At 38.6% G+C, this 24,704-nt stretch overlaps 1 protein-coding gene across 2 annotated transcripts; it reads right to left on the bottom strand.

Annotated features, from left to right (window-relative positions):
- Positions 1-13,739: 13,739 nt before the first annotated feature.
- LOC135595418 (kinesin-like protein KIN-14C) lies at positions 13,740-24,215 on the bottom strand. Of its 2 annotated transcripts, XM_065086301.1 has the most exons (21): positions 23,879-24,215; positions 23,635-23,789; positions 23,427-23,540; positions 23,036-23,309; positions 22,314-22,441; positions 22,114-22,197; positions 21,884-21,961; positions 21,722-21,814; positions 21,629-21,658; positions 19,519-19,860; positions 19,371-19,452; positions 19,197-19,292; positions 18,926-19,105; positions 18,621-18,727; positions 18,323-18,501; positions 17,958-18,122; positions 17,616-17,869; positions 17,357-17,520; positions 14,758-15,290; positions 14,554-14,651; positions 13,740-14,244 (listed from the first exon to the last, which is right to left on the bottom strand). In XM_065086301.1, the coding sequence occupies exons 1-21, from the start codon at positions 23,991-23,993 to the stop codon at positions 14,159-14,161; spliced, it is 3,357 nt and encodes a 1,118-aa protein (XP_064942373.1). In that variant the 5' UTR covers positions 23,994-24,215; the 3' UTR covers positions 13,740-14,158. The 2 variants fall into 2 exon arrangements, with proteins under 2 accessions (XP_064942373.1, XP_064942380.1); XM_065086308.1 differs by lacking the exons at positions 23,635-23,789; positions 23,879-24,215 and having other exon boundaries at positions 23,036-23,325; positions 23,427-23,551.
- Positions 24,216-24,704: the final 489 nt, after the last annotated feature.

Below are 24,704 nucleotides of genomic sequence, written 5' to 3'. Positions count from 1 at the left end.
TCTTGTTAGGATCAGAGTGGCATAAGGGGGGGGGGGGGGGGTGGGGGGGGGTGAATTAGTGCAGCGGATTAAAACTTGTAAGTTTAAAAATGAATTCGTAAATACGAGGAGATTTCATTTCAATAGTAACTTGAGTAGATGAAAACTGAAAGCTAGCAGTAGTGTAAATAACAATTTCAGGAAAGTAAGAACTCACACATTCAAGGAACATACCAATTTAAAGTAGTTCGGTCAAAATGACCTACATCCACTTGCGAAGCTTTCTTTGAAGAGGCTCCTAACTTCCACTAGCAAATCACTTTGAAGGGGAAGGACAAATACCCCTCTTACAACCTTTTACAGTGGTTCACACTCTTACAAATTTTCAATGAGAAAGAATGAGGTGAACACTCACGCAATTGAAAACAAGACTTGCTAAAGACTTTGCTAAGGCTTTTATCTCAATTTATTGCTTCTCAAAGGTTGTATTCTCTACTGAGAATTGAGGGGTATTTATAGACCCTAAGAGGTTTCAAATTTGGGCTCCAAATTTTGAATTCTCTTGGGTTCCTGATGCTGGCGGTGCCACCGCCTGTTAGTGGCGGTGCCACCACTTGTCAGTGTCTGACACTAACAGTGTCTATCCAATAATCTCTCATGGGCTCTTATTGGATCTCGTCCATGGGATCCAATAATTTAGGGGCTTATTGGATATCCAATAAGACAGGGGCTCTAGCGGATATCTTATATCCGAACCTATACTCATCACAATGCCTACCATATGTGTGTGACCCTCTAGGCCCAATATCGAGCTGGTCGTGAGTCATACCTATCAGAACTCCTTTTAACTTAGTGAATTATTATCTCTGTAATAATTCACTCGACTCATCGACTACAGATGTACTAGGCCACTACGCCGTAGTCCCCAAACGATACAAGGGAACCAATCCATTAAACTTGTATGTCCTCAATTACCATGTACCTATAGTCCCTTATCTATCTAATATCTCAAAGACCATATATCGAGCATGGTGCTGTCATACCCATACGGTTTCTACTCGAGTCTCACTCTAATCGGATTCTCCTGGAGAACTCTTTCTCTCTCAACCCGAATGACCTTGGCCAGGGATTTGTCTGAGCAAGAACACATGGGATATTCCTCTCATGATGCCGAGAGTGGATGATCCTCTATCAACACTCAATAGCCCTCGTAAGGTCGACTGCCACTCCCAATGACTAGCTATACTAGATCTGGGACATCCAAACCTATAAGTCTGGTTTCAAAGAGTGGAGCACTCATATAGGACATCCTTAGTGTCTTAAGTCTAAGGACCAGATACACCACTAGGACTATGGAATCGCTGTCTGACAATAAGGCATCATCAACCATCCAGCATTCCAAAAGCGAATCAATCAGTGAACTCATTCTCCAATGAGTACCTGTACTATATCCCTAGTGTCCCCACATGAGCAGCTATGTGACCAGCTAGATCCATCATATGGATGGGTATACAGCACACCAGTCTGTCCGGTTATCACGATGTCCCTCTCGAGTAACCTATGACCGGGATTATTTAGGATCTGTGTTTAAAGTTGAATCGGTCTCATTATTATGATCTCATCATGATCCGATTCCCATTGCACGTGTATATATGCAATAATCAATATAAAGTGATAAATGCCAAAATATAATAAGCAAAAAGATTTCGTGTCAAGTCACACGTGCCATCACTCACGTGATTGGCTTGCTGGGCACCTATGACTATCATCGACGATACTCCGGCAGACTTCCAACAAACTCCTGGACTTACGATGATCCTCTTAGCGAGTTCTGACGAACTTCTTTGGCAAGCTTTTGGACTTCTCGGATATTTTCTCGCAGAACCTCCGACGACCATCCGGACTTTTGTCGAGCTCTCGAACTCCCAACCTGATCTTGGTTTTGACTCCGGCGTAACACCTGCTGCATGTCTTACTGCCATCGTAGTTAATCCTGCATATGTAAAATAAACTTCGATCTAGATAATTAATACTAAGTATTAATCAAGTTGTCCGACATGTCATTGGTCCCTCGACGCTTCGTCCGATTCTTCGGCGCATCGTCCTCTCCTACGGCCTATTGCCAAATCGGCCAGTTGACTCCGCAACTCCGATATCCTTAGCGCAATACTTGCTCTTCTTGGATCGTTGCCCAAATCCACGGTCCGAAGCCTTCTGTTGATATATCGACCGATCCACCGGCCCGACGTCAAATCTTCTGACATGTTCCTCTAGCCCAACATGATTTTTCCTACTTTAATTATCTCATCCTGATCGAAGCATCCTGCGTCACTTAAAACACAAATTAAAACATAAACACAATAATCAATTGGTTTCATCATCAAAATATGAGATTCAACACGAGGCTTTGTTAGGCGTTCGTACTGCGTAGGCTGACGATAGTACCACTAGTTATCAGGGGAGCAAGTGGTGGTACCACCCAGTATTGGCGGTGGTACCACCAATACCCCAGAAACCCAAGATGAGTTATCTTTTGGCTTTACTTTTGAAGTCATTTGGGGCCTATAAATACCTCACTCTTTCTTGCATGAAAGAGCATGAAAAGTGTATAAAAATCTAGAGATTTTGAGTTGTAAAAATCTTGAAAATGTGATAAGCGTCCTCCACCTCCTACTTAAGATTTATGATCATTCTAAGAGATATGTGATTGGTCTCCTAAACCTATGAACAGGAGAAAGAGTTATAAGAAGGTAATTGGTCTTCGTCTATTGAAAGAAGACTGTTAGTGAACGTCAATGGCCTCGACGAAGAAGGAATCGGGAGTGGACGTAGGTCACGACGACCGAACCACTAAAAATCCAGTATGCTCTCTTCTTTACTATTTATCTTTATTGTTTACTTTTTTTTTTTTTTTGCTCACTCTACCTTGCACCTACTTTAAGTCAAGTGCACTTGATATTTACTTAAATTGATAAAAAAAAAAATTGTTAAGCACTAATTCACCCCCCCCCCCTCCCTACCTCTTAGGGAATTGGATAATCCCAAGAAACAATTATGAAAAATTAAGATTTGCACATAACCATTAAAGCGTAATCCCGAGACTAATCATCTATATTGTGTGTAATAGTTGAAATATAGATTAGCATAATCCTGAGACTAATCATCTATACTTTGTGTAATAGTTGAAAAATAGATTAAAGGAACATAGTTCATGTTGAATCTCGGATTTTGATGATGAAGTCAATTGTCATTTGTTATCTAATCTATATGTTGAGATAAGTGTGTAGGATTAACTACGATGAAAGTAAGACATGCAGCAGGATTTGCGTCGGAGTCAAAACAATGATCACATTGGGAGTTCGAGAGTTCGACGGAAGTTCGGACAGTCGTAAGAGGTTCTGCGGGAACAAATCCGAGAAGTCCATAAGCTTGCCAAAGAAGCTCGTCGGAACTCGCCAAGTGAATTGTCGCAAGTCCAGGAGTTTGCCGGAAGTCCGTAGGAGCATCACCGAGGGTTCATCGGATGATCGACGGAAGTTCGCCGGAAGCTCGCCGGAAGAAGCGATTGACGCACCGGAGCAAGTTACAGTAAATGTCTTAGGGAATATCGTAGTTAGCACAATGATTAAGTTAGAAATGGGAGGTGATCCCATTAACTTAATCTTGGGGCAATTCGGCCCCTGAAAAACCCAAATTGGGCCAAATGGATCAACCCATTCGGACCCTGATTTTTGCCAAGCGGTTGAACCGCACAAGGCAGGAAATTGCACCGCCTAGGCTTAGTCTCCGAGCGAGACTGGGAGGTGCAACCGCTCCAGCCAGGCGGTGGCACCGCCTGGGCTCAGTCTCCGAGCGAGATTGGGCGGTGCAACCTCCCCTGACATGAGGTGGCACCGCTTGAGCTCGGTCTTCGAGCTCTGCCAGGCGGTGCAACCACCTCAGTCAGGAGGTGCAACCGCCTGAGCTCGGTCTTCGAGCTCTGGCAGGAGGTGCAACTGCCACTGACAGGAGGTAGCACCGCCTAGAGGCTCAGTCTTCAAGATCTGTCAAGCGGTGCAACCGCTCCAGTTAGGAGGTGCAACCGCCTGATCCCGGAATTCCGGGAATTGACAGTTTTGAGCTCCAAATTTGAACTGGGTTGGGGCCTATAAATACCCCACCCATTCAGCACTGAAATAGCATGAACTTACACCGAAATCTTGATCTTTTTCTGTGATTCTTAGAGCTCAAAATTGTTGTAAAGGCCAAAAGTTCTTCTCCCTCTTTTCTTCTAAGTTTTGAGTTGTAAAGAGAGGAGAGAAAATTCTGTAAGGGTTGTCTCCTAAGCCCGTCAAAAGGAGTGAAACTGTAAAAGGGTGGTTGGCCTTCGCCTATTGAAGGAAGGCCTCTAGTTGACGTCGGTGACCTCGTCGGTGGAGGAAGCCAAAAGTGGAGTAGGTCAAGATTGACCGAACCACTCTAAATCTCGGTTTGCATTTACTTTGAGCATCTTATCTTTACTGTAGACCTCCTCAATAGCTTACTACCTTCTGTGTTTTTATGAACGTGTTTCAAGGTTCATTGCTTTCCGAATCGGGGTTTAAGACGCAAATCAGTTTTATCGTACGAACGTCATATTTCAGTTTGCGCTTACGTTCTGATTTCCATTATAACTGTAAACTGTCTTTATATCTTTGCTTTAACTGCATCTCGCCTTATCTCAAGTTAACGTAGTTTACGAATCAGCTTTTATACCGAAATCGCATTTATCGTACGAACATCGTATTTCAGTTTGTGCTTATATTCTGATTTCCATCATACCTGCAAACTGCGTTCATATCTTTGCTGCATCTCTCCTAGTTAAAAGTTGAAGTGATTTACGAATCGGCTTTCTTACCAAAATCACTTCTATCGAACGAACGCAGTTTTCGATTTTAATCTTAGAAGGTTTTCCGCTGCACTAATTCACCCCCCCCCCCCCCCCCCGCCCTCTTAGTGCTCTTGATCCTAACAATTGGTATCAGAGCGGGGTTAACTCTCTAACGGATTAAAACCCAAGAGAGATGGCATACGCCGGAAACCAAGAGGGCCACTCTATTACACGTCCACCCATGTTCAATGGGACGGACTACACCTTTTGGAAGACCCGAATGAGGATCTTTCTTATTTCTATGGATTTTAAACTTTGGAATCTTATCGAAAATGGATTTTCGAAGTCTTCTCTTCCAATGATCGATTGGAATGAATTGGAGAAGAAGGCTTTCGCTCTTAATGCAAAGGCTATGAATGCCTTATTTTGTGCACTTGATAAAAATGAGTTCAACCGTGTTTCGTTTTGTGATACCACATTTGATATTTGGCACACACTCGAAGTGACTCACGAAGGCACAAGTAGAGTGAAAGAGTCAAAAATCAACCTTTTGTTACACTCTTTCGAATTTTTTCGGATGAAACCGAGTGAGACTATTGGCGACATGTTTACCCGTTTCACGGATGTCGTCAACGGTCTAAAAGGACTTGGAAAAAGTTTTTCGGATTTTGAGCTCGTAAATAAGATTCTAAGATCCCTTCCTAAGAGTTGGGATCCTAAAGTCACTACTATTCAAGAGGCGAAAGATCTAAACAACTTCCCTCTTGAAGAACTAATCGGGTCATTAATGACCTACGAGATGACTTGCAAAGCTCATGAAGAGCAAGAAGACATCCTTCCAAAGAACAGGAAGGATATGGCACTTAAAATTTCAGAAGACCACTTGAGAGAAAACTCAAGTGATGAGGACTGTGACGATGACTTGGCACTTCTAACAAGAAAATTTAAAAAATTCATTAAAATAAACAAGTTTAAGAATGAAACAAAAAATAAATTTGAACCCAAGAAGGACCAAGTTATTTGCTATGAGTGCAAGAAGCCGGGACACTACAAGAGTGATTGTCCCCAAGTTAAGAAGAGAACATCAAAGAAGAAGGCGCTCAAAGCAACATGGGTTGACTCGAGCACATCTGAAGAAGAGGAGTCCAACACCGAGCAAGTTGCTCATTACGCCTTAATGGCCATCAGATAGGAGGTAACGAATTTAATAGATGTAGATTTATCATTTGATGAATTATTAAATGCCTTCCATGACTTATTTGATGAATTCAAGACTATTAGTAGAAAATATAAATTGCTAAAAAAGGAGCATGATAGTCTTACTTGTAATTTTGATAAGTTAAAAACTGAATATCATGATGATTTAAGTTCATGCACAAAATGCCATGATCTAGAAACTCTCCAAAAGGAAAACTTACTACTTAAGGACACCTTAAAGAAATTCAAGGTTGGTAGCAAGTCATTGAACATGATCCTTGCAAACAAGGGTCACGTTCCCAAAAGAAGTGGAATCGGATTTGTGAGAAGTCCTCACCAAAATCCAACCACCTTCATAAAATGCCCCATCTTTCATGTTCAACACCAAAGCAAATGTAACTTTTGTTGCAAACTTGGACACAAAACGCATTATTGTCCATTCAAGAAAATTAGTCCGAATAAATTAATTTGGGATCCTAAAGGAAACATGACAAATTCTATGCAATATGATAAACAATATAGATCTATTTTTGAGGCACCCAAAAGCAAATGGGTTCCTAAAAATCATCCTTTCTTGTAGAAACCTATACCATCGCAAGCTAGGAGCAACAGATGGTACCTTGATAGTGGATGCTCAAGGTATATGACCGGAGATCCATCTCAATTCTCTAAGCTCACTAGCATAGACGAAGGCTATGTCACCTTCGGAGATAACAACAAGGGTAAAATCATTGGCAAAGGAACCATAGGTAACAAATCCAACTTCTTTATTGAAGATGTTTTGTTAGTTAATGGTTTAAAACATAACCTCTTGAGCATTAGTCAATTATGTGATAAAGGATATATTGTCAGATTTGAATCTAATGCTTGCATCATTGAAAAACCACACAAAAACATGTCTATGATTGCATTAAAACAAAATAACGTATACACTATTGACATCAATGATTTGTGTAATGAAATGTGTTTTTCGGTTTTGAATGAGGATGCTTGGCTATGGCATAGAAGATTAGGTCATGCTAGCATGAAACTAATCACTCAAATATCATCCAAAGAACTTGTAAGAGGAATTCCTCATATCAAGTTCATCAAAGATAATGTATGTGATGCTTGCCAATTAGGTAAACAAATTAAGGAGAGTTTCAAATCTAAGAATCAAATAAGCACCTCTAGGCCCTTACAATTGATCCATATGGACTTGTTCGGACCAATCTCTACATCAAGTCTAGGAGGTAGCAAATACGCCTTCATCATTGTAGATGACTATAGTAGATATACATGGACTTACTTCTTAAAACAGAAAAATGAATGATTTAGATATTTTACCAAGTTTTGTAAACTTGTTCAAAATGAGAAGGGGTCTATGATTTCGTCAATTAGAAGTGATCACGGTGGAGAATTTCAAAACCATGATTTCCAAGAATTTTGTGAACTCAATGGATACAACCATAATTTCTCTACTCCAAGAAATCCTCAACAAAATGGAGTAGTAGAAAGAAAAAATCGAAATTTACAAGAAATGGCAAGAACCATGTTGAATGAACATAGCCTACCCAAATATTTTTGGGCCGAAGCCGTAAACACCGCATGCTATATTTTGAATAGAGTTCTGGTAAGACCCTTACTCACCAAAACTCCTTAAGAGTTATGGAACAACAAAAAACCCAATGTTTCATATTTTAAAGTCTTTGGGTGTAAGTGTTTTATCTTGAATGAAAAGGATAACTTAGGAAAATTTGATGCTAAATCCGATGAAGGAATCTTTCTTGGTTATTTTTCGGTTTCTAAAGCTTTTCGTATCTTCAATAAAAGAACCTTAATTATTGAAGAATCCATTCATGTTATTTTCAATGAGATTTCCGAAATTAGGAAAAACGATTTTGATGATGATGTTAATTTTGATTCCTTGAATTTAAATGAAACCCCGTCTCCAACTAGCAACTCGGATGCATCCACTTCCGAAACATCCTTACTCAAGGATTGGAAGTATGTAGATGCTCATCCTAAGGAGCTAATCTTAGGAGACACATCAAAGGGGGTTCAAACACGATCTTCTCTTAAAAATTTTTGTGCGAACGCCGCTTTTCTCTCCCAAATTGAACCCAAATGTGTTGACGAAGCCATGAAAGATGATTCATGGATTATCGCAATGCAAGATGAATTGAATCAATTTGAGAGAAATGAGGTGTGGAAGCTTGTTCCTAGGCCAAATGAATATTTAGTTATTGGTACTGAATGGGTATTTAGAAACAAGCAAGATAAAAATGGTATCGTGATTAGAAACAAGGCTAGATTAGTGGCCAAAGGTTTTAACCAAGAAGAAGGTATCGATTACGAAGAAACCTTCGCTCTTGTGGCTCGATTAGAAGCCATAAGGATGCTCCTTGCTTATGCTAGTAGTAATAATTTGAAGTTGTTTCAAATGGATGTTAAAAGCGCTTTTCTTAATGGCTTTATTTCTGAAGAAGTCTATGTTGAACAACCTCCTGGATTTGAAAATAATAGCCTCCCTAATCATGTGTTTAGATTAACTAAAGCTCTCTATGGTTTAAAACAAGCCCCGAGGGCTTGGTATGAGAGACTTAGTTCTTTTCTTATTGAAAATGATTTCACAAAAGGCAAGGTTGATACTACATTATTCATCAAGAATTTTGAAAATAATTTTCTCATTGTTCAGATTTATGTTGACGATATTATCTTTGGTTCCACGAATGAATCTCTTTGTGAATCATTTGCTAAAACTATGAGTCTTGAATTCGAAATGAGTTTAATGGGAGAATTAACATTCTTCTTAGGCTTACAAATCAAACAACTAAGCAATGACATCTTTATTAGTCAAACTAAATATGCTATGAATTTACTAAAAAAGTTTAATATGAATAACTCAAAGGCTATTAACACTTCTATGAGCACCTCCACTAAGTTAGAAATTGATGAAAGTGGAGAAAGCTTCGATCAAAAAACTTATAGGGGTATGATAGGAAGTTTACTTTACCTCACTGCAACTAGACCAGACATCATGTTCAGTGTAGGACTTTGTGCTAGATTTTAATCAAACCCTAAGATATCTCATCTCAAAGCAGTTAAAAGAATACTTAGATATCTTAATGGTACCACAAATCTAGGATTATGGTACCCAAAATCAGAGAATCTTGAGTTAATTGCTTGTGCTGATGCGGACTTTGCTGGCTGTAGACTAGATAGAAAAAGCACATCAGGAACATGTCAATTTTTAGGACATGCCCTTGTTTCCTGGTCATCTAAGAAGCAAAACTCAGTTGCACTATCAACAACCGAAGCTGAATATATTGCAGCAAGTGCATGCTGTGCACAAGTTATATGGATGAAAAACACCTTAGAAGATTATAAAGTTCATCTTAAAAATATTCCCATTAAATGTGATAACACAAGTGCAATATGCTTAACAAAGAATCCTATACAACACTCAAGAACAAAACATATTGATATTAGACATCACTTTATACGAGATCATGTTACTAATCATGACGTAATCATAGAGTTCATTGATACTAAACATCAACTAGTTGATATTTTTACAAAACCTCTAAGTGAAGAGCAATTTGATTTCATAAGAAGAGAATTAGGAATGTTGATGTGTCCGAATACATAAACTAGTTAAAATTATTTTTCAGACTTTATTGAATGATCAAATCACTTGACTGCCATTACATGCCTAAATAATATGTTATAAATTATATGTTGAATACAAAAATGTTTTGTCTTCATGATTGTATTTGAAAATCTGTAGCATAGTCTTGTCCGAATGCATGAAAGTGTTCATTTCATTTTCGGATTCGCTTAACAATTGGAATGCTAAAAATCGGATTTTCTCATACACTCTTATGAAAAATATTTTTCTGAAATGGATTTGATTAAATGATTCCTGCTCATGAATTTCATCTTGAAATATGGATGATAGTATTTTTACTTGCAAAGAGCTGTTTCACACACATATCTTGACTGAAAGTAAACTCACAAATAGCTGGTATCACAAATGGCCTTCCTCCTTCATGCAAAAAGATTATAACAAATAAAAAGGAAGAAGTATTCAAAGCAATCTACGTATCATGCCTTCCTTTTTATGCTTGATTTCCTATCACTGACTATTGGAAAATAACATGAACCCAGTAAAGGCATGAACAATTATCGCACTTATGCTCAAAATTTGCTTATATTGTTCTCCTCGTATCACAACTACCATGCTTTTTATTGATGACACAGGGGGAGAAATATATGAATTGATGCTATAAACATTGATGCTATGATTATGCCATGCTTGCATCACCAAGAGATATATGAACAGATGCTATGATTAATTTGCATTATGCCTTGTTTGTATCGTGTCAAGATATCAAACAAAAAACTTGCATCGTAATTCTACGAGTTGATATCTTACCATGTGATGAAATGCAATAATTGCTAAAACATTTGAGATGTGTGCATCATGTAATGATATCAAAATCTTACTTCGCAGCTTTACATGTTGATATCTTACAATATGATGAATTGCTACTATTACCATCATTCAAACTTGTTATGTAAAATTTGAAAATGAATGTCAAGCCTTGACATCATCTTTAGAGAGATACATCATGATGGGAGTATTGATAAGTTTAAATGATTTTAACTTATCAATATGTCTCTTGAATTCTAAGGTTTTGAATTCAAGAATGACTTATCTCAAGTATGGCATATAGACAGGGGGAGTTAAGGTTAACTCCATTATCAATTGATTGTCATCATCAAAAAGGGGGAGATTGTTGAATCTCGGATTTTGATGATGAAGTCAATTGTCATTTGTTATCTAATCTATATGTTGAGATAAGTGTGCAGAATTAACTACGATGAAAGTAAGACATGCAGCAGGAGTTGCGCCGGAGTCAAGACAATGATCACGTTGGGAGTTTGAGAGTTCGACGGAAGTTCGGACAGTCGTCGGAGGTTCTGCGGGAACAAATCCGAGAAGTCCATAAGCTTGCCAAAGAAGCTCGTCGGAACTCGCCAAGTGAATCGTCGCAAGTCCAGGAGTTTGCCGGAAGTCCGCAAGAGCATCACCGAGGGTTCATTGGATGATCAACGGAAGTTCGCCGGAAGCTCGCCGGAAGAAGCGATTGACGCACCGAAGCAAGTTGCAGTAAATGTCTTAGGGAATATCGTAGTTAGCACAATGATTAAGTTGGAAATGGGAGGTGATCCCATTAACTTAATCTTAGGGCAATTGGGCCCCTGAAAAACCCAAATTGGGCCGAATGGATCAACCCATTCGGACCCTGATTTCTGCCAAGCGGTTGAACCGCCCAAGGCAGGAGGTTGCACCGCCTGGGCTCAGTCTCTGAGCGAGACTGGGAGGTGCAACCGCTCCAGCTAGGCGGTGGCACCGCTTGGGCTCAGTCTCCGAGCGAGACTGGGCGGTGCAACCTCCCTTGACAGGAGGTGGCACCGCCTGAGCTCGGTCTTCGAGCTCTGCCAGGCGGTGCAACCGCCTCAGTCAGGAGGTGCAACCGCTTGAGCTCGGTCTTCGAGCTCTGGCAGGAGGTGCAACCGCCCCTGACAGGAGGTAGCACCGCCCAGAGGCTCAGTCTTCGAGCTCTGCCAGGCGGTGCAACCGCTCCAGTCAGGAGGTGCAACCGCTTGATCCCGGAATTCCGAGAATTGAAAGTTTTGAGCTCCAAATTTGAACTGGGTTTTGGCCTATAAATACCCCACCCATTCAGCACTGAAATAGCACGAACTTACACTGAAATCTTGATCTTTTTCTGTGATTCTTATAGCTCAAAATTGTTGTAAAGGCCAAAAGTTCTTCTCCCTCTTTTCTTCTAAGTTCTGAGTTGTAAAGAGAGGAGAGAAAATTCTGTAAGGGTTGTCTCCTAAGCCCGTCAAAAGGAGTGAAACTGTAAAAAGGTGGTTGGCCTTCGCCTATTGAAGGAAGACCTCTAGTTGACGTCGGTGACCTCGTTAGTAGAGGAAGTCAAAAGTGGAGTAGGTCAAGATTAACCAAACCACTCTAAATCTCGATTTGCATTTACTTTGAGCATCTTATCTTTACTACAAACCTCCTCAATAGCTTACTGCCTTCTGTGTTTTTACAAACGTGTTTCAAAGTTCAGTGCTTTCCGAATCGGGGTTTAAGACGCAAATCAGTTTTATCGTACGAATGTCGTATTTCAGTTTGCACTTACGTTCTGATTTCCATTATAACTGCAAACTGCCTTTATATCTTTGCTTTAACTGCATCTCGCCTTATCTTAAGTTAAAGTAGCTTACGAATCAGCTTTTATACCGAAATCGCTTTTATCGTACGAACGTCATATTTCAGTTTGCGCTTATATTCTGATTTCCATCATAACTGCAAACTGCGTTCATATCTTTGCTGCATCTCTCCTAGTTAAAAGTTGAAGTGATTTACGAATCGGCTTTCTTACCAAAATCACTTCTATCAAACGAACGCAGTTTTCGATTTTAATCTTAGAAGGTTTTCCGCTGCACTAATTCACCCCTCCCCTCTTAGTGCTCTTGATCCTAATAGTTCATTCACTCTATTACCTTCAAATGAAAGGTATTTAAACAAATGAAGTTCAAACTTCATGAAGCACTTCATTAACCACATTGTATATGCATCCAGCGGCCACTTTATTATTTTTTTATTTTATTTTTTAGTTGTTTCAATTTTGATATTTGAAAATTTTAAGTTTTGTGAGGGATTGTTGGATTTAATTTTAAAATAATTTTTTTAAATATTATTTATGAAAGGATATGTCCCTTGGACATGTACTATTTCATGATAGTCTGTTTTTCGTTATTTGATTTTTGCTGCTTAGTTTCATGAAAGAATCTTCTCAAGTGACTCCACGATCATGCTTGCAGGATAAATAATACTAGTTGAATCGTGAGGTGAAAATAGAGATAAGACTTCATCTTAAAACAACATGTATGTGCGTTAACGTTCTTTCCACGCTTTTTTTCTTATATTTTTATTAATTTCTTAATCATAATACCCTACATTTTACCCCAACAAATATTTGGTCGGAGCAGGTAACCATGTCAGAGAAAAGATAGATAGATATATCATTGAGATGCACATAGACACGTGAGAGACTTCCAAGCTGCAAGTTTCTTGTGTTTACACATTACAGATAATGTAAGGATTAATTACAACACGATGATTCTGTTCTCAAGCATCATTCAATGCATGTTAGTGTTCATTCCCATTCCGAACTCCCAACCATGACCTATCTGGTTTTGTTCATAATGCTCCTCATCTTTGTCAAGAACAGGCTGGTGGTGGGTCTTCCTACTTCCTTCACATTTATCGGTGTCTTTAAATCCACAAACTTGCTTTTCAATACAAGTGGGCAGTCACAAGGCGATTAGCCAAGCAACCACACCCTAACTCATCTATTGATTTTAGTATTAGAAGCCTATTTGGCTGTGTCATTACACTGCACAATATTTTCACTCGTTCTCACAAGAGTTCATCTATCTTTTGGATCTACAATATGGTTATTGATTTCTTGAAATGGACAATATTCATTATCCTACAAAGACTTCACAGTTAGACAGTAGAAAATGACAAAAAATAGCTCCATCAAATCTGCCACATCAGCATAAATTAAAACAGAAAATATTCTCTGAATAAAAATAATTTAAAATTTATTTTTTTAACCTTAGAAGCTAGAAACACCATGTCAAAGAAATCCTTTGGCAACAACTTAGGTTCTTCTCTCTCCTTTCTCTATTATTCCCTATAGAAATTCGATTGTTGATCTAAGCATCAGAGGATTAAGTTGGGAACATACATAATGATAGTCTTCTCTTGCAGGAATAACTCAACTCAAGGCTTTCGAAATCAGCCATCCCTCCTCGAGGCACCAATGACATTGAGGAACATTTCGTTCGAAGTATGAGTGCCACTGTTTTCTAGATGCAAGCATTACATGTTTCTGTCTCATGATCACTCAAGAGAAACACAAAATTGCAGAGGCTATTGCTCTCTAACTACCCCTTCCATTATGAGATTACAGAACCAACTCAAAAGTTTCCTTATGCTACCTTACTGCTGCGTAAAATCACTTCCATTAGTTGTTAAGTAGCAGTCACACTAGAGCACATCACCTACTGCCATCGTCTTGGAGGCCTGGCCGGTGATGACATTGTAACCTGGCTTGTGCTTTTTCGTGAGCGTGGCATTGTAAGAGAAGCTTGAGAAAACATCAAATAGAAGAACATAATTAGTAAATGAAGATGTTAGAATTCCTTCGCAAAATCAACATATTGTCTTTTCTTGTTCAAACTAGCATGAACTATGACTTCCTAATGATATATTTAAATCAGATGCTGCAGATGACAGTGAAGTTGAATTCCAGAGGAACCATTTTATTATCCTTGATATGTAGCTGATTCTGAAGATATATAGATTTAACAGTCAAGAGATACAGAGATAGTTCAATCACAAATTTGAGAAGAGGAATGTTGGACACTGAATTGCTATGTTTGAAATTAAAGCTTACTTGGAGGCCTCAATGCATTATTTGTTTTTGGCAAGAATGCTGTGCTATGCGCAGTCTTCTTCGGAGGTGGTTTAGGTATCGATGCTGGAATTTTAGGCCTACATTTATTATATTGAAGAGGTAATCATATATCTATAATTATGACAAATGAAGAACCTGGAGCTCATTGTAGGCTGTTAATGCATGAATACAGAAATTACTTACATCTTCACTTTTGGGGCTTCAGATGATTTCTTCTGTTCAGGAAAGAGGCTGAACTCAACAACACTGCCCAGTGAGCCATCTGTTTCTGTCCCCATGGAAAGTACGCCATCAGATATATCACTCAGATGCTCCTCTGCATCTTCATCACCAAAGCCCAAAAGCTCAATATCTGCAGAAGCCTGAGCTGAGATCCCTCCTGTGTGCTTCAGCTGCATAAAGGTGTCCTGGTTTTTGTTATCATCTACTGACTTCTGTGAACCATATTCAAAATGATCTCCAATCTCTGAGCAGTTCTCAGATTTTCTGGCTGCTTCGTTATTGTTGTTCAGCAGCTTTCCAGTCGATGTCCTCTGTTTATGTTGCATGGTCCCAGCTAAGGTTGAAGTGCGAGCAGGAGAGAAGGAATTGTATCTCAAGAAATTGTTGCTATTCCTTTCGTTCTTTATACTGGGAGACCTTGATATGAAAGCTTTTAGTTTCAGTTGTTCAATCTCCTCATCTTTCTTTGCAATTGTATCTTTAAGTGATGTCACCTGAAATGGCAAATATAATAAACAGATCACATGCAGAACTTAATCTTAGGACATAAGACTTGAACTATGATACTGAATTGCAAAGGGCATCTTGGTATTCATGATTGTTGGCCATTTAGTTCTATATTATGTCAGTTTTACTCATGACTTCAACAAGTTCTTGTATTAGCTACTTCCTCTGCATGGGGAAGAAACATTGGAAAAGAACACAGGAGACGATCTATGCAAAAATTTATAATATGGCAAAGTACTGAACTCAAATAATTACTTCCCAGAAGCTACCTCAAAATTCAAGTTGATAATGCTCATAGAACTCCTAGAAACATTGCATTCTCAAGATTATGCAAGAAAGCCAGTTTTAATTGACAGTATGCCTGAACAAATGAATATGTAAACTCTAAATATACATCCATATAGTGGGTTAAATCCCGTAGTTTCATCAAAAAAGGAAACTTAAGAAACAACATGGAACAGCTGGAGGCTAATTAAAGATTACCCCCCTATAGTTAGACTCTTTTGCATTTCGATATCTAAACTTAAAAAATTTATATTAGAATCCCTATAATTATGAAAGTGAAATATTTAACTTCATTTACTCTAACAACGTTGGTTTTACTAACGGAAGATACAACACATACAAAAATAACACAAAATGATGGGCAAAAAGATAATTTTAACGTCTCAGTTATGTTTTCGGTGGTGGCGGACGATAGTGCCGCTGGGGCCTGCGTGTGGCTGTTGCGAATGAGGAGGGATAGCGGTGGTGAGAGGTGAGGCAACGGGAGAGGAGAAAGAGGACGATGTAGATATCAATGCTTTGCATCTGCATTGACGCTGCTCAGCAACTACGTCGGCGCCAATGCCGATGCAAAGTGGCAAAAGGGCTGCTCGGCATCTGCGTCGGCGCCGATGCAGATGTAGAGCACCGCTCGACATTTGCATCAACGCTGACGTAGATGCAGATGCAGATGCAAAGCAGCGCCACTTTGCATTTGCGTCGGTGCCGACAACGATGCGGGGAAGGGCAGTGGTACTCTACATCTGCATCGATGCCGACAATGATTCAGAGAAGAGCAGTGCTCATCCTTCACCCCTTCTCCGATCCCTCATTCTTCTTCCCTCTTTCGTTGCTCAATATATGCAAGGGGGAAAGAACGATGAGCGATGCTCGGCATCTCCGCATCGTTCTGCATCGCTCATCCTTCTTTCTCCCTTGTGTATGCCGAGAGGCAAAAGGGGAAAGAAGGATGAGGAATAGGGGAAGGGGGCAAGAAGGATGAGCACCGCCCTTTCTCGCATCGTTGTCGACACTGATGCAGTTACAGAGTAATGCTATTCTACATTTGCATTGGCACCGATGTAGATGTCGAGTGGCCCTTTCGTTGCTTTGTATCTGCATTGGCATAAACGCAGTTGCCGAACGATATCGACATAGATGCAAAGCATTGACATCTGCATTGTCCTCTTCCTCCTCTCCCTTTGCCTTACCTTTCGCCGTCGCTCTCCTTCCTCATGCTCCTCTCCTGGCAAGAAGACGTAGAAGTCCTAGCATTCTCACCGACCACAAGCACCCACAACCCTCAACGGTGCTGTCATCCGTCACCACCAAAAACATAAATAGAGTTAAATGTTTTACTTTTATAAGTATAGGGATTTCAATATAAATTTTTTAAGTCTAGGGACTTGGATGCTAAGGAGGTTTAACTACAAGAGTAATTTGTAATTAGCTCAATAACGGATGATGCAAAAGTGTGTATTATATGTCATCACAAGGAAGATTCATCATTATATATCTTAAATTAATTGTAACTCATCCTGGTCCATGTTAGTCATTCACTATTACAATAGATTAATTTAGCTAAGCTAGAGTATGCTGCTTATGAATTTTAGCCATTTTATTGAGAGGATATTATGGTGCCTAATGTTCAATTCCTTTAGTATTTCTTTAGATTTCATCATAGTGATTGAGGAGAACAGACAATCTCATTTTAGTTGATGAAGTCTCATGCCTCATTATAATGATTTGCAGGGAGGAAAATTGAAATGGCACCAGCCAAGAAAAGAACCTGCTCCATCAAATCTCTGACGTCTTTGCCCTCTTTTTGGCTCCTTGCTGCACCTAGCTCCACCCCAGATACCCTTTCAGCAAACTTCAAGGTGCTTAAGGTCTCTGAATAAGATCCTACATCTGGATTTATATGTACAAACATCAGTGTCTTAGCATGTCCACCTGCATCAAAAAATATTAAGTGTGTAAATTAGCTATACCATGACAAACTCACAAAACAAGATGCCACAAACTAAAGCAGAAGATAGGAAAACCACCTAAAGAACTTTGTAGTACTTGAGTAAGCTTGCTATTTCTGTATGGTACGTGGGTATTCTTCTGTGATAGAGCAAAGATGACATCTCCAAGAGCAGATAAAGACTTATTGATATGTTGTGCTTCCTTGAGCCTTTCTCCAATAACCTCGGAACGTTCGATTCTCTCACTTCCAGCAAGATCCACCAGATGAAGTGAACCACGCAAGGTAGCTCCAGTTTTCAGATCCATTCCTTGAACATGAACAGTAAGAATACTGTACAAGGAACAACTACTTAATTATGGAGAAAGCATTAAATCATTTGAAGGTATATGTCCACACATAGATGATCAGTGACTAAAACCTGTGTGACCGGCTGCTTCTTTCATTCAAGGAAGTGGCACTAACAGCCCTGTTGGTCTGTCCTATCCCCATCAGTTCCAGCACATCCAAAGTCGATTGAACAGTATGCATGCTAGCATCAGGGACAGCAAGTCCATTGGGCAGGGAAGTGGTCATGATTCCAAGTGTGTGAAAGCTAAGGAAAACAATCTGACAAAGAACTTAGGAAATTTAATTTAAAAGAATTATTGTGAGAAAAGGATTAAGTCGAACTATTCAGAATAAAATAACAGGAAACATGTCTAATAAAACCCAAACGACAATGCATTAAATTGAGGTATCATATGCAGACAAAATTCCAATGAGCTTTCTCCAATTAAAGGATATCTTTTTTGTGTGCTATCATTTGCAAGTAAATCACGCACTTGCTCGTTGTATACTTCGACCATCTGAACACCCACTTCATATATAAATGTCTCTATTCTAGTCTGAGAAATTTGAAAAAGGTCATTCAGAGCTCGATAGTTGACACCCCAATCTGTTTCAGATGATGAATCAGGCCCTGTCTGGAAGAAGAATTTTGTTTCCAGAGTAGGATCATCTATTAGTGAAGACGAAATTTCATTCTTTAGAAACATCTTCATTAGAGCTGAAGATGAGAAAAGGATAATTGGATTTTGCCTACCATTGTGTAGGTTTTTCCTGATCCAGTCTGACCATAAGCAAAGATGCATACGTTGTAACCATCAAGGATAGATTGTATTAAAGGCCGAGTGTCCAAGAACACCTCCTCTACATGTATGAAAAAAAAAAATCTTAGACATAGATTGCAATACCAATCTGAACCTACATAACAATAATAAAATATGTTGTCCTAGTGAAACTACAAAAGTCACAGGTAATACTTGGTACAATCGAAGAAAAGACATGCTATAAATAACATGAACATAAAGCACAAGGTAAAAAGTTTTGCAGCTATATGGTCAAAACCTTGAGTAGCAGTAGGACCAAAAACCTTGTTAAAATTGAATACCCTTTGTCCATCTTTTCCCTGTTTAGTGGGATTTGCCAGAATTAGCTCACCATTCTCACCAATATAATATATGGTGCTTTGTTTTTTATTTTCCCCAGAAAGATATGGCCTTATCCGACAATATACTCTAATATTTCCTGTCAATAATGTATAAGCAGTCTGAATTAAGTGTTAACAGAAAGATGAACATTAGAACTTCTAAGTAGCACTTCCATGTTTAATGGACACCTTTTAGTTCCTGGACCTCATTGTATAACCTCCGGTTTTCTTCAAGGACTGAATGATAATTTCCTGCTGCATCCGTTAATACTTTCAGCTTTTGGCCTGTATGCAATACAGAAAGATGAATGAAAAAACTATGTTAAGATGTTAAGGCTAAAATCTGAATTAGCAAATTCTTACCAAAATTAGTAAATTCTTCAAACCATCTCTTCTCTCTATCCACTATTTGAAGCTTGATGGAATCAAAGGATAATCTCAAACCCTGGCACAGTTAATGGTTACTTTTTAAGTGGCATGTGAAAGAAAGCTAAAATTAAGCATGAATTACCTGCACTGACCGCAGATATGAATTTATGAAACATTGGAAATTGTTTTCTTTCTTGTTCCAATTCTGACATTTAGATTCTGATATTGCCTCTATCTCTTCTCTTCTGTTTCTTGATTCTTCTAAAAGGGATTCAGCCTCCTTTATTTTTTCTTCTAACTCCATCTGAGCAATTCTCTCCTTCTTTTCCAGTTGGTGAAACTGTTCATTGTATGACATCTTCATGGCTTCTAGATTCTGATTCAGTTCTGAAATTATCTTATCACTATTTTCCTTCTCCTTCCTCAGTTTAGCCACATCTTCTTCAGCATGTTTCTTCTTCTCTTCAATTATGGATTTTTCTGTCTGCAAGAAAAACAACAAAGATACATAGTAAGAATTTTTTTTTCTGTCTCGATCCTGTGGAGATCTTCATCTGGCCCAATTAATCCATTAGCATCCTTCAACTTAAGCATGGGATCTCTCATTTCTACTGATTTTGGCTATGTACAGACCACACTAAGTAATTCTACTTCTGGTTTTAGTTTATTGATGTTAAATAGTATTGTTCTATGTACTGAGCACATATTTTATCCCGTTAATTTGTAGAACCTGAAAGCAAACAACTAATAATTTAGTAATCATAGACAGCTGGACTTGTAATACAAAAATTGCTAAAAATATCATAGAAAATATGCAAATACAGATTTTGAGAAACCTGAGGATAGTTTAGACCATCAAAACTTCTAACTATGCAATATGAATAGTATCAATTGCTGATCTGCCTTTAGCACTACAGTTAGCTTATCATCAGGGAGTAGCGGCTCTGGAAGTTCATCCAACAAGAAACAATGATTTCTTCTTACTTCTATCATATACAGACCAATTTGGATCAGAATTCTAGTTCTTGGACAGTGAGCTGAGTTTCAGCTACTTCAACACTTGAAGTGCTGATACAACAGTAATTTCTAGAACAAACCCTACCTCAAAGTCAAAAATAAAAATAACCTGTTCTTAAAAAACTCATGTGTTCCAAAGCAACAATTCAATCACCTTAAAAATTGTGAGATTTTCTATCCATATACTCTTAAATGTGCTGTCAACCACATGTCTTTTTTCTGACAATCTGAAGTCTAAGTCCAACATCCTGCCATATTTATTGAACACAATGAAATTTAGGCAATACTTAACATTAAAGTTACAGTGAAGAGTGCTATTTTAGAAAGGATGTCTCTAGGGAGCTCACAAACATACTGCCTACTAGCGGATAAGTTCATGACATTCTCCCATAATAGTAGACACTTCTTTAAAAAAAAGCACTAGCAACAGAAATTCATCTAAATTTACAAAAAACCTAAAGGTGGTAGCTGTTAAACATTTTGTTAGATTATTGTAGGGTTCAAAACCTGTCTTCATCACTTACCATTTGTGATAATAATACTATTATTAATAATGATTAATATTTATGGTAAATTTTAATCTCAAAAATTTTTTCTCCTTTCTACAAAAGGCTTGCCAGAATTATCATTGCTGCTACTAAAGTATGCTATACAAGTCTTTGTTGATTTTCCCTCAATATTTAGATGAATTCAGGAGCAAGGTGTGAGTGACTAACTGTATAATAGGAACATGATGCTTTCTTGTCCAAGAGTCTTAAGACACCAGAATATGCAACATATCCTCCATGTAAGGAAGTATTTTTTTGGGAAGAATTTCTCCACAAATCAAATTGAAAGGGTATCTAGGTGTACCTCAAGATATCATGACTTCTCATCAGGAAATAAACAGCAGTATGTTGGTTATACATCTGTTATACGGGTTGAAAAGGTTGCACAATATATGAAAACAGGCCTAAATTAGAATTTATAAGAGATCAAATATTTATTGTAACTGTGGTTTTCCAAAGTTGGACAATTTATATCTGCATTTGCGCATGTTATGCATCAGCTACATGGATACATGGACAGCGGAGGGTGTCTTAAAGTTAAAGTCAAATATAACTAAAAAATAGATAGGATATCAAGAAAATCATTTTTTTCCATAACTAAATTTGAAAATACAAGCTTTGAGATTAAGAGACAGAAAGCATCAAGTATAGAATTTACGAACAAATTAGGGATGGAGAGAGACTGACCTTTAGATGCTGAAGTTGGTTCATAACCATCTGAATCATGAAAATTAATCATTATCTAGCACCAAAAAGATGGCTGCATTGTAATGAAAATACCTGTGTTTCTTCATTCAACGTATTCGCAAGTGTCTCTAGCACTCTAATCCTTGAGTGATACTTGTCTTCACGTATTTTGATGAGATTATTTTGCTAATTGAACATAAACAATAATAAGATAATGTCTTGATAGATAATAAATGTGAAAGCATCCTCTCTTACATTTCGTATATGCTCTGCTTGCGTCGAAATGCGCCGTTCAATCTCTTGCACAACCTTTTTTAGCAGGCATGCTACACGCTAGGGGAAAAAGTGCTAAAATATCAAAGTTTGAATATAAGATTATACTTATATAGGCTAGAAAAAGCTCTGATGAACAAACAGAAGAGAATATATATTAGACAGACATTTATGGAGACCACAAACTAACTTAACTCATACTTGTTACATACATAAGGTATTTCTCCATTCTGCCTTTCGATGTTTTCATCGAGAATCCCATTTATGACACTTAAAAGCGATTGAGTGGGGGCATTCTACAAAGAATGATTTAACAAATGCATGTAAGAAATACCGAAGCAAAAACTATGAAGATATAAAAAATTTAGCAAAAAACAAACCTCTATCATGGTAAACGAACTGAAGAGCTTACATCTAAATTGTTTGATTCCATCATTTCAGAAATCTTAGCGGCAGAAAGTTCATAGTAGTGTCCTTGTTTTAGCTGGAAAAGCTCGTGGAACTTATGTCCGCTATGATGAGAGCGAGGAGTTGATGGATCTAACACAAGCAAAAGCTAACTTAAGAAAATTAGCATAGAAAGCATGAAACTCTTGCAATCAGTTATGCAAGCAACAGTTTGTGAACATGAACTCAGAGGACCTTTTGATCCCCAAGAAAGTGATGAAAAAACACTTTTCTGTGTAATACATCAATTTAAGTATTACTTCCCAGATTGTACATTAGTTACATTAGTCAATAACATTAATAAAAGAGCAAAAAAGAACAAGAGGACTTAGACATTTATCTGTCCCAAAAACCTAAGCACACACATGAACATCGCAAAGAACATGAACAGTAAAACACAACATGTGAAACGAACTACCTACCAACACTACCATGTCTGCTTATGGGCTGTAACTATTTCCCATTATCATGAAGTGTCAAAAGCTTTTGTGTTAATTTTGTTTGTGTCTTAAGGTGCATGACATTTTGAACTGTTCAGTTTTCTGTCTGAGAATATCAAAATTTATTGATTGCTTGTTACCATCTGTTTTTACAACAAAAAAGAGGCTGAACCAACATTTTCTTTGATCCACTAGTACATAATGTAGGCAATGACTGCTATAGAGAGCTTCACAAGCATGACCATACCTGATAACACAGGATTAGTTTGCCGAACATGCTTCAATCGCAAATCCACAAAGCTGTTTATTCTGTTTTCTCCTGAGTTTACAGAGTGTTGCTCCATTTGACTGTTTTTCACACTCAAAACCTTCGGTGTCTTTGGCCTATTGAGTGCCAGAGGTTTTGACCTTTCTATTGGGTCACCAACGAACTTTCTTGGTGAGTCCTTATCTTCACCATAGTCCCAGCTGAGATGATCCCTCAGAGACCAAAGGCAATATACTACGGCAGTCACAGGTCCCTGATCACGTAACAACCTAAATCATTATCCAAACCGAAATTGTTTTAACTTATGCGTGGAATTACAAGCATCATCAAAACCAAATAAGAGTTCTCACAGTTGCATCCACATGTTTACCTGTTGGAGGTCTGTCACCCGAAAGCTGGGCAATCCCATCTTCTTGACAGCTGAAACAAACCTGCCTATGTTATCCAAGCGCTCCTCCTCGGTAACACAATGACCATCAACAATCTGCGATCGGAGTTCATATCATCACTGAAAAATCGAGTTCCTGTACCGAGAACCAACACCAAAACTGCAAATTGATCGCCAATGATTCAACCACCTCTGAAGAGGCAGGAATGATCCGCTTCAGGATGCGGCAAAAGACGGTACCGTCGACCAACCTAGCTCTCAGCTCCTCCGCCGAAGCTTCAACGCTCATGTTGAAGTCGGGGATCATATAGTTTAGCCACTCCACCACCTCCGATCGCCTCTTCGCTAAGCGTCACCAAAGAATTCACCATCAAAACAACTAACTGAGGCAAAAATGAGGATGCGTCCAGTGAAGAATGGACCGATCGGCTCACCCGTTTCTGCATCGATGTTAAGATTGGCCATGTCCAGGTCCGTGCATTCTTCTGCCTTGCTGCTCGCAGGGCTGTCGTCGGCGTGAGGAAGTTCGAGCAGGGCCCCCTGATTCATGGGGGCCTGGCGATCGGAGGTCAAACGCCGAGAAACCGAATCCAACAGAGGAGGCGGTGTGTTGGATTGAGCCGAAGAAGGCGGGGAGGGGAAGAGGGGGGAGGAGATCGGCAAGCGTGGGCAACAATAACTCTCCGCCTTGTTGAAGCCCGGGAAGATCTCCGAGCTTCAAGGCCGGCACGTACGTTTCCCCTCTGTTTTGTTCGGGTCGTTAGTTGTGGCTCCCTGGCAACTCCTCCCTGCAGCTCTATTAATAGTCTCCATTTGCTTTTCCTTTGATGTTTTAACATATCTACCCTCCCAATTGCGTCATTGCTCCAAACAAGTTTTATTATATGGCAGCAATACCTCCAAACAAAAAAAACGTTGTTATATTAAAATTATAAATTAAAATCAAAGACTTAAGACGCACTTAAATATTTTTACCATCACAATATTTAGCTCATAATAATATTAATTCCCATTAGGTCTTCAATATTTCTACTCTAACTAACTATTAACAATTGATTGCCGTAAGTTTCTAAATTTCATAGGTATATATTAAAATTAGATTAAGAAGCATTACAAGGAAATAATGCACTGGATATTAACCTTATAGGATAGTCAGATCGGTACTATTATAGATCATAATATTGAGTTATAAATCGTAGTATTGATTGATACTCAATTCGTGTAGATACTACATGGATTATTAAAGGAAAGAAGAAAGAG

The sequence above is a fragment of the Musa acuminata genome, chromosome BXJ1-2 (assembly GCF_036884655.1).
Source record: "Musa acuminata AAA Group cultivar baxijiao chromosome BXJ1-2, Cavendish_Baxijiao_AAA, whole genome shotgun sequence".
NCBI lineage: Eukaryota > Viridiplantae > Streptophyta > Magnoliopsida > Zingiberales > Musaceae > Musa > Musa acuminata.
Note: the sequence above shows the minus strand (reverse complement) of the source record. Positions and strands in the feature narration are given on the sequence as shown.

Bases quoted from the DNA above. Each gene is read 5' to 3' on its own strand.
- LOC135595418 (XM_065086301.1), bottom strand. From the start codon at position 23,993: ATGAATCAGGGGGCCCTGCTCGAACTTCCTCACGCCGACGACAGCCCT. The intron at 23,541-23,634 runs GTGGTTGAATCA...CTCCGATCGCAG, and splicing joins TCATTCCTGCCTCTTCAGAG to ATTGTTGATGGTCATTGTGT. The intron at 14,245-14,553 runs GTAAGCTTTAAT...TGTTTTCTCAAG, and splicing joins TAATGCATTGAGGCCTCCAA to CTTCTCTTACAATGCCACGC.